General features: G+C 43.8%; 1 protein-coding gene across 2 annotated transcripts in view; it reads left to right on the forward strand.

The window, feature by feature from the left end:
* Positions 1 to 254: 254 nt before the first annotated feature.
* DGKI (diacylglycerol kinase iota) overlaps positions 255 to 16,174 on the forward strand; it is a 517,513-nt gene continuing 501,593 nt past the window's right edge. For both annotated transcript variants that reach the window (XM_027538894.1, XM_027538896.1), the window contains exon 1: positions 255 to 579. In XM_027538894.1, the coding sequence (XP_027394695.1) occupies positions 344 to 579 (236 nt within the window). In that variant the 5' untranslated portion in view covers positions 255 to 343. The remainder of the gene's footprint in view (positions 580 to 16,174) is intronic.

Consider the following 16,174-nt stretch of genomic DNA (forward strand, 5'->3'; position numbering starts at 1 on the left):
AGGGCGGAGTTCAGGTGCGGCGGTGGCAGGTGCTCCGGATTTCGGAAAAGGCCAGAGGGGCGGGAGGGCGCGGGTGTGAGCGGGGAGGGTGAGGGGAGGTGGAGGGAGGTGGCCTCTGATTGGTCGGGGAGGGGGAGTGGAGGCACGGAGTTTCCCACAATGCCCCGGTGCGGGGCCGCCGCGGATGGATGCTGCGGGAAGGGGCTGCCATTTGCCGCCCCTGTCAGCGGCGCGCGGACCTGCTCGCTCTCCTGCAGTGGCAGCAGCCGTCAGCGCCGTCCGCCGGTCCGGCCTCTGCAGCGGCGGCGCCTAGGCTCCCTCCGCGGCTGCCGGAGCGGTCGCCATGAACCCCAGCTCCTCGGCGGGAGAGGAGAAGGGGGCGACGGGCGGCAGCAGCAGCAGCGGAAGCGGCGCCGGGAGCTGCTGCCTGGGCGCCGAGGGCGGCGCGGACCCGAGGGGCGCGGGGGCAGCGGCGGCCGCTGCCCTGGAAGAGCCTGGGGCCGCCGGCCCGAAAGAGAAGGACGAGGCACTGGAGGAAAAGCTGCGGAACTTAACTTTCCGGAAGCAGGTCTCTTACAGGTAGGCGCGCGAGCCTGGGCAACCGGGAGGCAGGTGCCGCTGCGGGGCGCGAGACCGGTTCTACGCCCTCGGAGAGGCGCTTCTTCGGACTGGGGGCATCTCTCTCTCGCTCGCTCTTTCTGTCTGTCTCTCTGCTTCTTCCTCCCCCTTCTGGGCTGTGTGTTCACTTCCCATCCGATCTTTCTGGGCTGGAGGGAAGCTACGTCTGCCAGGTTTCCCTCCGGAACTGGAGAGAAGACTGGTTCCCTGAGGTCAGAACAATAAAAATGCGCGTGTATGTGTTTGTGTGTGTGTGTGTGTGTGTGTGTGTGTGTGAGGGGGTGCACACACAGGTGCCGGCTTTCTTGAGAGAAGTCCTCGAAGTTGTCCCTAAGCCTGGGTCATCTTCACCCACTCCCCCTCCGTTCCTTATTTCACTGAGTGAACCTTTGTCACTAAGTTGATACTTGAGATCACAGACGGGCAGAAAAGAACAGCGCTCTACACTGTAGAGAAATCCTTACGGAAGTTGGTCCTGCTGCGTTGTGAATCTCTGTTTGTACGTACGCAACTAGTTCCCGGGGTACCTGTACATGTGACACCCCCCCTCCCTGGGAACTAGTCATTGGCACATATGTATCTGTTGCAGCACCATAATTTGCAAAGAAAAAGGAAGTAGTAATTTTAACAGAAAAGTACCAGTTCTCTTGGGTGTGCCCAGAAGGACGACCTGGGGAGCCTGTTGGCACAGAAGGTGTGAGGGCAAGAATGGGGCCATGCTTGTGCCCAGCATGGGTGTATTTGCAAGACTAGGACAGTGTGGGATAAATGCCCCCCAAATGATGCTTTAAAAGACTACCCCACATTGTGTCAGGAGTCACAGATAAGAAAGGAGGATTTGGTAAGTTTTCTCCTCTGCGCTGCCCAGTCTCCCACCCCAGGCAAGAATAAAGATATTGATAGGTTTGGAGAGTTTGGGAGACTACCCTTCCTGCTTGTTAATCTTAAAAGTTGAGGTGATAAACAAGCATAGAATTGCAAAGATGTTCACTTGCTCAGGCTCGGAGTATTCCTTGAAAAGAAAGCAAGGGACCCTCCTCATTTTGAGTTAGCAGTCCTCTCCAGAAACCCATGTAAAGTACTAAGGCTCTTACAGCATGTGCTGTTATGTAAGCAAAAGCAGATGACAGAGGTGTGTGGGTTTGTGAGGATGTGTGTTGTATTTCTGGGGGCATGTGTGTGAATCATCGGGATCCCTACGGACATCACCTGGACTGGAGGACCCGGTCACTAGGGCATGTACTCTGTGCCTAAGTATTTAGTCCTTGCAACTCCAAGACCATCTTCCTGGGGAAAGTGTTGCTCCCTTGTCCCTCAAGGGCATTTTGTTCTTTGTGCATTGAAGGAGTTTCCCACCTGACTTGCTCTTTTAGTTACTCACTTAGATCAGGATAAAATGGATCTTTCTCTTGATATTTTTGGTTTCTAAAAATAGACAAGTGGTGGAAAGTGAGGCAGCTCTGAGGAGGTAGGCTAGGACACAGGCAGTTCTACTTCCTAGCTAGGATGGCTTGTCTGGCCCTGAGGGGACCAGGGACTACATTCAGCCTAATTTAGGAATTGTGAGTTGGAGGCTGTGGGGCGGTTGATTACATGAAACATATTGTGTGTCTGGGCTCCTGGGCCCAGAATCGTTCCTGTGTCATTGGTATTCATCATCAGGCTCCTCCTGGGTTGCAAAGCCAGAGTTTGCAAGGGAAATCATTTCAGCTCGCCTCTTGGCAGGAGTCATTCCCTGAGCCTCTTTCTCTTGGAAAAGAGTACTGTGTGGGACTGTGGCTTTCTGGGTTGCATGCTCACACATACATGTGTATGGGTGTTCACAGGCAAACACAGACGTAGGCCCAGACAGTGTTTTTTTTTTTTTTTTTTCTGTAGAGAAAGAATAAGACTGCATCTGCCTTACAGTCTACAGAAGTGGCTTCTGCCTTGTGAACATCATTTCCTTTTAAATAAAGCTTTACAGTCTCCAATTCAGGAAGCCTCCTGTATCAGCATCGCCTCAGGAGGCTGGCTAAAGATGCCCACCACCCCACACTTTCAAAATCAAACTCTCCGTGCGTGGGCATTTTTTAACAGGCTCCTCAGGTGATGCGTAAACACACTAATATCTGAGGTCTGCTGGTCTGTGTTCCCCCCCAAACCCCCAGAGGTAAGCAGTTGATCTTTAAACTCATAATCCATGCTCAGCCAAACATGGCTAGCAGTCCCAAAGTCAGAGGAAAGACAGAGAAAAATAGGTATTTCATCAGCATGTGTTTGTGCTGGTAGCCTGGAGAGTGTCTCTATTTTGATGAGGAGGAGGATTATTTTTTTAGAGACCTGGTGAATGGGTGGTGAATGGCATACCTATTCATCATGGAAGCCATTTATGCTGGACTCAGATGTAGCTAGGCCTGGCCATTTCACTGGTGGGTTGATGAATGGTCTGTAAGAAAAGAGACTTTGACTGAAGTTGAGCATTGGCTCCTCAGTGAGGACCAACCACATCACCTCACTTCTGAGGGGGAGGTGCACCTCACTCTGCACCCAAGGACAGTGACTGGAGAAAGATAATGGATGGGGGTCAAGAACACCTCACAGAATGGAATCTAAGTGAAAGGGTTGAGTTAGGGTGTGGAATATGGCCACGATGTCAGGGGGATCAGTTGAAGTGGGGAGGAAGAGATTTGCAGGTGGTCAAAAATAAATATCTTTTGAAGAACATGGGTGTTTACAGAATGACATGACAGGAGAGAAGAAGGGGGCTAGGGGAGAGGGTGTGTGTGTGCGCCTGTGTGTAGGGGGTCTCATCTGCTCCTTCTGTTGCTAAGGAACATATAAGCTAGGGTTTAAAAATAAATGAGGAGTGGGTGGGCATATGCAATGACTCCTGTCTTTTTAGGAACCAGAGCCCTTTGCAAAAAACCTTTAAATAACCATTTCTGGAGGAAGATTATTCATTTTGCTTGACTTTTACTTTGTTAAGTAAAATAAATTCCTTTCTATACCCCTCGATTTCCCCTCATTATCTTCTCTTTCTTTTTTTGGGAACCTTTTTTCCCATGAGAATTTTTCCTTTATTTCACATTCTGCTCCCCTAGAGCAAATAATCTCTGTAGACCATAAAGCTGAAGGGTTTAGAAAGCAGTGCAAGTGAGCTAGTACTTTTCTGTTAAAATTACTACTTCCTTTTTCTTTGCAAATTATGGTGCTGCAACAGATACATATGTGCCAATGACTATATAATGTGTAGGAACTGTTTTTTTAACCACTGTAAGAGTTCCCATTTAAGTCAGTATAACAACAAAAAAAATCTTTTAGAAACACACAGGGGAAGGGAAGGAGAAGGTAGCTGATGTTCATTGTCTCCTGTGTACCAGGAATGGCACTAAATTTGTCCTGTTGTTCAGTTGCTCAGTTGTGTCCGACTCTTTTTGACCCCATGGACTGCAGCATGCCAGTCTTCCCTGTCTTTCACTGTCTGCTGGAGTTCGCTCAGACTCTTGTCCATTGAGTCAATGATGCCATCCAACCATCTCATGTTCTGTCTTATTTACTCTTCATGACGGTCATGATGTGATTCTTCAGCTCAGTTCAGTTGCTCAGTCATGTCCGACTCTTTGCAACCTCAGAGACTGCAGCACACCAGGCTTCTCTGTCCATCACCAACTTCCGGAGCCTGCTCAAATTCATGTCCATTGAGTCGGTGATGCCAGCCAACCATCTCGTCCTCTGTCATCCCCTTCTCCTGCCTTCAATCTTTCCCAGCATCAGGGCCTTTTCAAATGAGTCAGCTCTTTGCATCAGGTGGCCAAAGGATTGGAGTTTCAGCTTCAGCGTCAGTCCTTCCAATGACTATTCAGGACTAATGTCCTTTAGGATGGACTGGTTGGATCTCCTTGCAGTCCAAGGGACTCTCAAGAGTCTTCTCCAGCACCACAGTTCAAAAGCGTCAATTCTTTGGTATTCAGCTTTCTTTATAGTCCAACTCTCACATCCATACATGACTACTAGAAAAACCATAGGTTTGACTAGATGGACCTTTTTGGGAAAGTAATGTTTCTGCTTTTTAATAAGCTGTCTAGGTTGGTCATAGCTTTTCTTCCAAGGAGCAAGTGTCTTTTAATTTCATGGCTGCAGTCACCATCTGTGGTGATTTTGGAGCCCCCCAAAATAAAGTCTCTCACTATTTCCATTGTTTCCCCATCTATTTGCCATGAAGTGATGGGACCGGATGCCATGATCTTAGTTTTCTGAATGTTGAGCTTTAAGCCAACTTTTTCACTTTCCTCTTTTGCTTTCATCAAGAGACTCTTTAGTTCCTCTTTGCTTTCTGCCATAAGGGTGGTGTCATCTGTGTATTTGGCGTTATTGATATTTCTTCTGACAATCTTGATTCCAGCTTGTGCTTCATCCAGCCCAGCATTTCGCATGATGTACTCTGCATATAAGTTAAATAATCAGGGTGACAATATACAGCCTTGATGTTCTCATTTTCCTGTTTGGAGCCCTTCTGTTGTTGATATGATTGTGGTTATTTCTATCTTATAAACAAACCTAAGGATTAGAACTTGGGTAGGAGACAGAATTTAAACCCAGATCTGACTCTAAATGACATTCTTTTTAGACCCCATCCTTCTCCCCTAAACATTCACTTCTGTTTTGAATGTGTCCCTTGGATGTCTGTGTTCACATGAATGTAAGCTGTTCTTTTACCTCTTCCGTAGTATGCCACAGGTCATTATTTATTATCTCTTGTATAATTTATTCTTTGGACTGTGTCCCTTTGGATGTATAATTTTAAGGAACTCCTCTACTCTTTCAGAAATAGAAATGAATCTAAATTCACGATCACCAGAAAATACATTGGTTTTGCTTCTGAGAACAAAACCACCTACATGACACCTGCTATCTCTGAAGATCTCCATGTTTAGAGTTTTATATGACTTTTAATAAAAACTACACAGGTGTTGTGTAGGTGAACCTTGATCCAGGGAGGAGGTGGCCTGTCTGTACCTCTTTGAGCAGCACAGAATAAATGATCAAGTGTGATTTTGTTTGTAAGGAGGACTGGGCAGTTACTGTTACTTATGAGATATTAATGCCTGTGCTTCAGTTTCTCTATTTATAAACCTGGATGGTAATATCAGACCCTCCTGAAAGGGAATTTGGGATATGAGATAAAAGTCACAAGGAGCATTTAGCTTCTTACATTATGCTGCATGGTAAAAATGGTTCTGTTATTCTTTACACATTGATAAGAAGACAGTATTTCCATTTTGAGTATTTCCCTGCAACACAGCATTGTGACGTTAGGAAAGACTGTTGTCATGTTGAAAGCTGAGTAGGAGAACATGGAACTTGTTTTTCCTTGCATGGGAATGTATAGTGTATGGGGGAAAGTTTTCTTTTCCTGAATCCTCCTTTGTAAACCACTTTTATTTATATTATTTATTTTCATCTGTGCTTCACATACTTGTTTGATATTTAGAGGCTTCTAGATTAGGTAGAACCTTGGTTCCAAGTTACTGTTTCCCTCCTCAATAATGACTTAGGACTTGGCTAAGTGTAGACTTTCTCCATCAGCATATACACTAGGCAAGCTTGCACTTGAACCACCGTCCAGAGTACTTAATCTGCTCTAGCTGATCTTTTCAAGGCTTGGTTTTCACATGGCAGAGTGACAACACTGGGTCCTGTGGCATCAGGGGATGAAGAAGTGGATGGGAGCCTTGCTGGTGTTTACTTCTGCTCTGGCAACAGCAGTGTTGCCTCGTAGGGTCAGATTTAGTAGGACTAGAGCTAATTCTTTGGAACTTGTTACTTTTTAAAAAAACTTTTCATTTTATATTGGAATATAGCGAAGAATTGATGCTTTTGAACTGTGGTACTGGAGAAGACTCTTGTGAGTCCCTTGGACTTCAAGGAGATCCAACCAGTCCATCCTAAAGGAGATCAGTCCTGGGTGTTCATTGGAAGGACTGATGCTGAAGCTGAAACTCCAATACTTTGGCCACTTCATGCAAAGAGTTGACTCATTGGAAAATACCCTGATGCTGGGAGGGATTGGGAACAGGAGGAGAAGGGGACGACAGAGGATGAGATGGCTGGATGGCATCACCAACTCGATGCACATGAATTTGAGTGAACTCCAGGAGTTGGTGATGGACAGGGAGGCCAGGCATGCTGCGATTCATGGGGTCACAAAGAGTCGGACACGACTGAGTGACTGAACTAACTAACTAACTATAGCCAATTAACAACGTTGTGATAATTTCAGGTGGACAAAAAAGGAGTCAGCCTTACATATGCATATATCCATTCTTCCCCAACTCCCCTGCTATCCAGGCTGCCACATAACATTGAACAGGGAACGCTTTACTTTCTAATCTGAAACAATAAGGACTCCTTGTGAGGGTCCAGGCTAGCTGCATCTTCCAGACTCTTCTGGGCCAGAATACACATTCCTTATGCAACCTTGAGGTGTCCTTGAAGTGGGTTCAGAAGCACTCACCCTTAGACAAGAAGTATCCAAACAGTTTCCTACATGTTGGGCTATGTGACATTTGCTTTCTTACAAGGGTTTGCACTGGATAACATGGATCCTAATTATTTTTTTCTGAGACCCTATAATGGTAGTTTTAGCATAGTATTTACTGCATTAATGTGGAATGTGAATGGGTAGCTCAGGGAAGAAGGTAAAGAGCAGAGTAAAAATCTATGCTGTTAGGCTTTTTATGTTTCTTTGAAGTTGAATTTGGTCAAAATCACTATAAAAATGGACTAATTTCAAAGTGTTTTAACGGGTTGTAACTGTTTGAACTTTTGGAATTGTTTGAACTGGTTGGAATGTTATGCCTATTGCAAGGCATAACAGACCAGCATATTATACAAGGAGATTAACAGAAGAAAAACTCCTAAGTTAGTTCTGTTTGCACATAACGCTCCGCAGACTCATCTCTGGCTTGTTCCCCAGACACACCCCTTGTTAGGCTTGAGCTCAAGAAGGTCCACTTTCTGTGGTTCTCTCCTGTCCTCGCATGATGCTTTCAAACATCTGTGTTAGGGCTGAGTTGTCATTTTCTGTCCTGGGAATTAGACTAGGATTTGAACCTGGCACGTTCTAGCTGAGCTTGGGAATGTTATGTCACCCCTCTGAGGCTCATGTGGTAATAATAATACTTCTCTTAGAAGTTTGTTAGGAGAATTAAATGAGTTATTTTATGGTGAGAACTCAGCACAGTGCCTTGAGCAGAGTTAACTTTAAATGTCTATTTAGGCCCTCATTTCGGTTTATAATGTGTTTATTTATGTATAGAAAATATCCTGGAAACATGTACATCAAACCATCATCACCAGTTACTTTTGGAGAGTAGGATCTTGGTTGGAGAGCCAAGGGGATAATACACTTCTGTGTCATTAGAATTTTTCATATATTTCTTTTGTAATTAAAAATGAAAGAACTATTGAAAAAAAAAAAAAAGTCTTACTCTTCCCTGCTAGGTCGTGAGTTCCTTTGAGGACAGAAATTGCACCTTATCATTGGAATCTCTGAATCCTGTTCTTATTGCTCAGTAGGTGTTGGATAAATATTTATCGAATGAATGAATTTAATTGCCTTCTTTAAATAAGCTACTATGTTATGTGCTCCCTGTCCATCTCAGCTGTGGGTTTTTTCCTTTCTACTCAGAGAAGCGTCTGCCTTTTTCTCATTTACACTTTGTCCAGCTTCCCAGGACTGTTTCTGTTTACAGCTTCCTGTGCGAGTACCTGTGCCAGCCATTTAGCCAGCTGTTGGAGGCTGGAGAGGGTGGCCGAATATCTTGCTTAACCAGCTATTTGCAGCTTGTCACAGAAAAGGCCTTAATTTGCCTTCTGAGTAGCACTAATTAGCTCTCCGGCTCTCTGTCTGTCTCATCCTTTTCCAAGGGGCATCATTGATTTTCTCCTTAGGGAGTTTTCTGTTGGCTTTTCCTTCTCTGAGTAGAACTTAGAAAGATGGTTGCCCCACATTTTCGGCATCTGCACCAACCGTGGTCCAGCCAGCCCGAAGTTACCCCCATGGCCTCTCTTCTGTATTACCTTACTCACTCTCTCCTCCCAGCTCCCTTGACTGACTTCGGATGGAAAAGTTATTTTAGGAAGAATTCCTCAATCAACTTTGTGACTAACTAAACCTCTGTTTTGTTTTTAACGCATTTAATCCCAAAGTCTTTGAGAAAGTACCAGCTACTTTTTATTTGCATAACATATAAAGCACCTGAAGAATGGCTGGTGAGTTTTCTGACACCAGTAGTGTTCAGAGAGGTGGAATGAGCACTGTTTGGCTAATTTTAGAAAAAAAAAAAAAATTAACCCATGAGAGGTGTGTGTATTGGCTGGGGCAGGGGGCTATAGTTGGGTAGAGGTGGGAAGAAGGATCTTTACAGATTAATTTTAGTTCTTTCCTTCCAGCACTTTGTGAGTTGTTGAAGTGGAGTGAATACTGTTTGTTTGTTTTTTAAGGCAACAGCTCTTAGATGGGGACTTCTGGAGTTCTTGTGCCTAACTTCCATGAAGTTAGCAAACTTCATTTGCTCCAGTGGAGAATGGTCTTTTAGGTTTTTCAGACTCATAAATAATGCTCTGATATGGAACAAATTCTGAGTTAAGCTATAATATTAATGGTCTGGCTTTTGTTAGATGGAGGGGGAGACATTCAAAGCTTAAAAACAGTGATAATTAAACTGCAGTCAGCTCTCATTATTCTTATTCTTCAGTTCCTTGAGTGTCAGAGTGAAGTAGTGGCTGAGAGCCCTGGCTCTGGAGCCCTACCTCTTTGGGTCATATCTCTGCCTCTGCCTGCTGTCAGGCCATGGCCGAGTTACTTAACCTCTCTGTGCCTTAGTTTCCCTGTCTAATGGTAATGATAATAGTCCCTACCCTGTGTGATTATTTGAAAGCTAACTGATAACGGTCTCTGTAACAATGGAAGCAGCATGAGTATGTTTATTATATGTTATTATTATAAGTGGCATCAGCCATACTTATGTCCAACCAAGGACCAGATTTTGTTTTTTAGTCTTCAAAATATTGAACATTAATCGAATGTTGATAGCAAGTGATAAGATTATTCAGATAATATGAAAATGAGATCAATTATACACTTTAATTTACAGGTTTTGACATTCAGTGGGGGTAGAGAATATGTCCTTTTCCCTTCACAACTTATTAAAAACTAGTTCACCCTTCCTAGAGGATCTGAAGGCTGCTTCTGAGTGCTCTGGAAATCGGATCAGGCAGAAGGCCAAGGTCGGAGAAGACAGGCGCAGTGAGCAGAGTGATCAGGGGGCAGTAGCCCACAGCCCAGCTGCCATCTGGGAGCAGGAAGCCAGTCGTGGAGGGAATGGGGGTCTCAGAGCTTTGTAGTGCCAGGAATAGATATGCAGATAAAGGCAGAGGTGCTGGAAACAGAGCTGTCGCCAGGGCCCCCAGGACAGAGGTCATCCCTCTCCTTGCCTGACTAGATGCTGTCTTCTCTGCACGTGCAGACCATAGCTGGCTGCCGTGTCCTGGCAGTGAGAGAAAAAAGCTTCCTAGGGGTGACCTGTCCCGGATTATTTCAGAAATGGAAGGCTCGGCCTTCTGGGACATGCTGTCAGTTATCTCAGCCAGACCAAATAGCAGATTTTATTTTTTTTTTTAATTTTAGAAGATTATTAAATATTTGTTGAGCAAATAAAACTGGCTCAGGATGTTGAGGTAAGTATTGAGGAAGTAAATCCACTTTTTTTTTCTTTGAAAGGCAGTTTAATTGCTTTTGCATATCTTGAAGATCTTCAGGAAATAGCCAGAAGATAGACATCTTGCATGGTCCAAAGAACATTTAAAAATGTGTCCTTCTTTTGTATATAAGATGTCAAAATTCTGTGGAAAAATTAATTTTTGTTTCAAAAACACTTGAAAGCAATTTGTTTAAAGATTTTTTTTTAATTATTTATTTTTAACACCAAAAATATTTCATATTGGGGTATAGCTGGTTAACAATGTTGTGATTGTTTCAGGTGAGCAGTGAAGGGACATATATATGATCCACTAAATACATATATGATCCACTCTAAACATATACATGATCCACTCTTTCCCCAAACTCCTCTCCATCCTGGCTGGCACATAACCTTGAGCAGAGTTCCGTATGCTTTATAATAGGTCCTTGTTGATTATCCATTTTAAATATAGCCGTGTGTACATGACCTTCCCAGAGTCCTTAACTGTCCCTTCCCCCCAGCAACGTTAAGTTCGTTTTCTAAGTCTGTGAGTCTCTTTCTATTTTGTAAGCTCATTTATATAATTTCTTTTTAGATTCCATATATGAGGGATGTCATATGATATTTCTCCTTCTGTGTCTGACTCACTTCACTCAGTATGACACTCTCTAGCTCCATCCATGTTGCTGCAAATGACATTATTTCATTCTTTTTTAATGGCTGAGTAGTATTCCATTGTATACATGTACCACATCTTCTTTAAAGAGCTTCATGTAAACTTAACTGGAACCTTTTGGAAAGGGTTCCATGCATCACTTTGAGATAAACTTCTGAAACAGTCTGCAAACTGAAAGGACTGTGTTCTCATCATTGTCCTGTACATGACACGGTTTCAGGCTGTCTCTCTCAGAGCACTTCCTGTAGAGGTTTTTGAGAAGAGAGCCTACTTTAACACAGTTTCTTCCTTTTAAATTGGCCCCCTCTCAGTCAATAAGCTGTAGTGTATTTTTGTTTTTCTCCAGTGGGGGAACACTGTCCTCAGCTTCTGAAGTTAGAAAGAAAGCAGAGGAACCTTGAACCCCAGAAGCTGGAGAGAGTAGTCTTCCCTGGCAGAATGAACACCCAGAGAGCCACCTGCTTTCCCAATGCACCCTCCCTTTCCTCCCAATGACCAAAAAGCAACACGTCACTGTTCTTCTCCTTCCCAACAACCTCTGATAGTCTGCAGAGGCAGCCTATATACTTCCAAAGATCTGGTGACATGCAGCTAAGAGAAGGAAAAAACTTTTCTTCATTCGGATTTGGACATGTGTACATGCTCAGTCGTTCAGTCATGTCCAACTCTTTGTGACCCCAACCCTCCAGGCTTGTCTGTCCATGGTATTCTCTAGGCAAGAATCCTGGAGTGAGTTGCCATTTCCTCCTCCAGGAGATTTTCTCTACCCAGGGATCGAACCTGTGTCTCCTGCGTTGGCAGGTTTTACCACTGAGCCCTTTGAGAAGCCCTCAAATTTGGACTGCAAGTATTAGTTTATTCACATACCTACTTGTGAGACTATTAATCAGTCCAAGTTACTGATTTTATGAAATGCTTAATCTGTGCCGAGAGCTGCTAAACATTTTATAATAGTATTTCATTTAACCTTCAGTTAAGTAACCCTGGAGAAGGGAATGGCAATTCACTCCAGTATTCTTGCCTGGGGAATTCCATGGACAGAGGACCCTGGTGGGCTACAGTCCATGGGGTTGCAAAGAGTCGGATACGACTGAGTGAGTAACACTAACACACTTAAGTAGGGCCTATTATTTTTTCCATTTTACAAATGAAGACATGGGGACTTAGATTGTAAGCTACTTGCCTGAGGTCACAAAGCCACTTAAATGGCAGAGTTTAGATCTATGCCAGTATTTGCTTATTGCTTCTCTAATACAATTTTTCAGCCTGGTTCTTTTTCACCTGTTTCCATTTCCTGTGTACAAATAGCCATATTTCCACCCTCTCGTAGCTTATTAGACCAAAATCCCCTGAGAGGAGAGAGCTGTGCACTTCATCTTAGTGTGCACACACAGTCTTGACATAGGAGAAGGTCTTAACAAAGGTGATGGGCTAAGAAAACAAGAATTCCTTTCCTGTTCAAGCATGGACTTGGCTCTGTGAATAGTTCTGTGCTACTGGCAATTTTAAGAAGATCAAGGTTGAGCTTTCCTTGGTGATTCTTTTTCAAACTATATGAATTTTCCATTGCATGAATTGAGGAACAAATCCAGTTTCCTGAGGCCAGTAAATGATTTGTAAGGGTTATAGCCTGGAACTCCCTGATTCCAATTCCACCTCCAGTATAAAATCTTATGAGTTGTAATCAGAGTAGAACTTGAAGGGAGTTGGGTAATATAATATTTGACGTGAAGAAATTAGGAACAATTCATGTGTACTTTGTGTGGACAAAATGGCATACTAGGTACCATTTGATTAAAAAAAAAATATATCCTAAGAAGAGTCTTTTGCCTTTAACTAAAGGGCCTATTCAGGCTTCAAGTTCTTGTAACGCAGGTTTTTCCATAGCAGCATATTTTAGAATTCATATCTGTGTGCATAGTTACAGACCCCTAGAAAGTTCCAAAGGATCAGTTAAAAAACCAGAGTCATTCTTTCACATTTGAAGAAAACCTTCAGAATTTCTTAGCAAAATAAATCTCAAGTTCAAAAATAAACGTCCAAGCTATTTAAAGATTAAAACAGAAGCTTTCTATGAGCCGGTACAGAATTATAACAAGATCTAAGGGATTTCTTTTTTTTCTACAAAAGACAAATTTCTGGAGATTTCTTAAATTGTTAATACTGACTAAATTTAGATACATATAATAAAGATGTGTGTGATGCTTTTTTAGAGCTTTACCATTTAAAAACTGCTTTCACATAATTGATCTAATTTAATCTTCCAAACAGGTAGAGCAGGTATTGTCTTCAGAACCCTTGTGCTGTTCAGAAAGCAGGCATGGCTGCTAAGTACCTGCCCTAAAGCCACATGCCAGCAACGGGCACTGCCAGGCTCAGTCTAGTTTTTGGATCTGAAGCCCCATGTTCCCTTCCCTTCAGCACCCTGACTCCTCCCACTGCTCTTTGGAAAGATGGTTCTCAATATTTTCCCCTCATTAATTTTACTGACTTGATCTCAGTTGTTCATTGTGATGAACAGAGTTGGGCTCCACCACTGGCTAGGGTCCCAAATCCGTGTCTCACTGACAAGGACAATGACCTCGTCGTCATTGTCCTGACTCCCCCTGTTTTAAGTGCAAACCATACAGTGACACCACCAGGGTGATGGTAGGTGTTTCATATTCTTCCTATTGGGGCAGGGGTGGGCTGAGGGGAAGATAGAGAACTCTGCAGGCTCTTCCCTTGCATTAGTTGCTAAGCAGCAGCCATTTCATTGTAAAGGAGATTCGGCTCAAGTAATGACATAGGTATTCCCAGAATAGCATTTCATTTTTACAGCAACTGCATTTCACGTCTCCATATAGCATATGCTCAGTGATTTTCGGAGGAGAAATAGGCGCCTCAACACATTTGTTGAATATATGGAGGAAATTCAGTAGAGCTGATCACCTAATAGCCACACTCCTACATCCTGTGATTAAGAGTGAGCAGCGATTTTAAGGATGGGGAAGCTCGACCACCAAATAGGTATGTTTTGTGAGGCCATATCTGACGTGAACCGATAACATCTTGATGGAACACTCTGGACAGTTGGCAGTTCTGTTACTTGAAGTAATATGGCAGAGAGCAAAATGTGATTGCAGCCAAGGGGTTGGATCTAGGCCAAGATTTCATTGTATTGAGATTTTTGTTGGCAACCCAAGGCCCTTAAAATGAAGACAAAAGACAAGTGATGGATGGGTTTTCATTGCTTTAAACTTTGTGCAGTATTTTCTAAATTTTCCGCAACTGTCACATATTCTATTTGAAATCAGCATAAATGTCTTTAACTGAAAACATAAAAATAAAATGAAGGCAAAAGAAAGTATTGTACAAAACTTGTGCATGTTGTGGAGAGTATCAGGAAGAAGAGTGGGGAGTAGAGGAAGATATTGAATGGCCTGATAAATGTGTGTGTGAAAGGGGAGATTTTGAGTACAAAGTTGGCAGGTGGTCTGTTGGTGGGAGATCATGGTCCTGCCTTTTCAGGCACTTCTGCCATCTCTGTTGCAGCTCAGATGGTGGAGAAACTTGTATGTCTCTAGATAAGGATTTTGTCTCCCAAGCACTGCTGCCAAGGAATTATTAAGGCAGCGAAGTTTTCTGTTTTCTAAGAGTGCGTTGCACACCACCACCTCTTAGTCCCTCTCCCCAGGCCATTTGGGAGAAAGTCCCTTTTTCCAGGAGGAGATGGAATGCCTGGAAGCCAACCTTTAACTTCCAGTAAATTGTCCTCCCATTTATGGCAAAGTACCTCTTCCAGGAACTGAAAGTCATGTTCGGAAGAAATAACACATGGGTGAATCCACAAATGGTGAGCAGTTATTCCCACTGAGGTGCTGGATTCCGTAGCGTGGGTGTTTTCAGCATTCTCTCCGACAATTAGTGCTTCTCATATATTTCATTGTGGGCTTCTGATGATTACTCGAAATGGCTTTGGTGAAGCAGCTGTGGTGTTATAGAAACTCCTTATTCACTTGGGAGAATCAAGTCAAGGAGGACTGGGGAGGAGAGGACTAAAATCTTTGACTTCCTGGCCTGGAACCTTAGAGAAGCTAGATGCTAAGTGTCTCTCAGATAAAGCATATCTGGAAGGTGCTCAGTGATGTGCTCTCAGCATTGTTAATAGTGTATTAATAATAATAATAACAGCATTTACTGAGGTTTTACTATGTGTGCCAGGAACTGTGCTGAGTGCTTTACCTGTTTATTTCAGGTAATTCAGTCTTATGAGGTAGGTGTGATTACTGTTTAGTTTTACAGAAGCAGAAACTCAGGCACAGAGGAACGGCTCAGGGCCTCACAGCTGATGGACTCTGGAGCCAGAATGTAAATGCCAAAAGAACTCCCTGGCAAGTGTACTTAAGAACTACTCTGGGCCAGGGACTTCCCTGGTGGCCCAGTGGTTGAGAATCCACCTTTCAGTACAGGCGACATGCGTTTGATCCCTGGTTGGGGGCGGGGGGTGGGGGGTGGCTAAGATCCACATACCTCAGGTCAACTAAGCCTGTGCTCCACAGCTAGAGAAACCCCTCTGCAGCAAATAGAGGAACCCCTGAGATGCAGTGAAGACCCAGTGCAGCCAGAAAAAAGGAAAGATTACTCTGGGCTATAGCCCAGTGTAAGTGTGTGACTGCACCTGTTTGCCTTGGGAGTTCTCTCTGCCTTGTTGTGGGCAGAGGTGTGGGATTGTACACTGCAATGCCTGGCTCTGTGCCATGGAAACCAGGGAGGTCTTTGGGAGCTGTTGTAGCAGATTCCCCTCACCATCCTGATTCCTCCTTGGGACTCGGGGCATGAGCTTGGACACAGACTCTTCCACCTCACCTCTTAAAGGGCTGTCAAAGGAAGTGCCAGTTTGCTCATTTCCATCAGTGGCCCTGTAGGGCGGTTCCTCCTGCCCTGGTTCCTGTCCTTTTCAAGCAGGAATCACCAGCCCTTCTACTGAACTGTGATCTATTCAACATCTTCCCAATGAGGTTCTTTTTTGTTTCCATTAACCAGGGTTGGTTTCTATTGTTTGCAGCTAAAAAACAAACAAACAAACAAACAAAAAAACAAAACCCAAAAAACCTAACTGACAAAATATCTTTGCAAATGGTCTGCCAGCCTCTATTGGCGAGTGTCTTCC

This window comes from Bos indicus x Bos taurus, chromosome 4, assembly GCF_003369695.1.
Source record: "Bos indicus x Bos taurus breed Angus x Brahman F1 hybrid chromosome 4, Bos_hybrid_MaternalHap_v2.0, whole genome shotgun sequence".
NCBI lineage: Eukaryota > Metazoa > Chordata > Mammalia > Artiodactyla > Bovidae > Bos > Bos indicus x Bos taurus.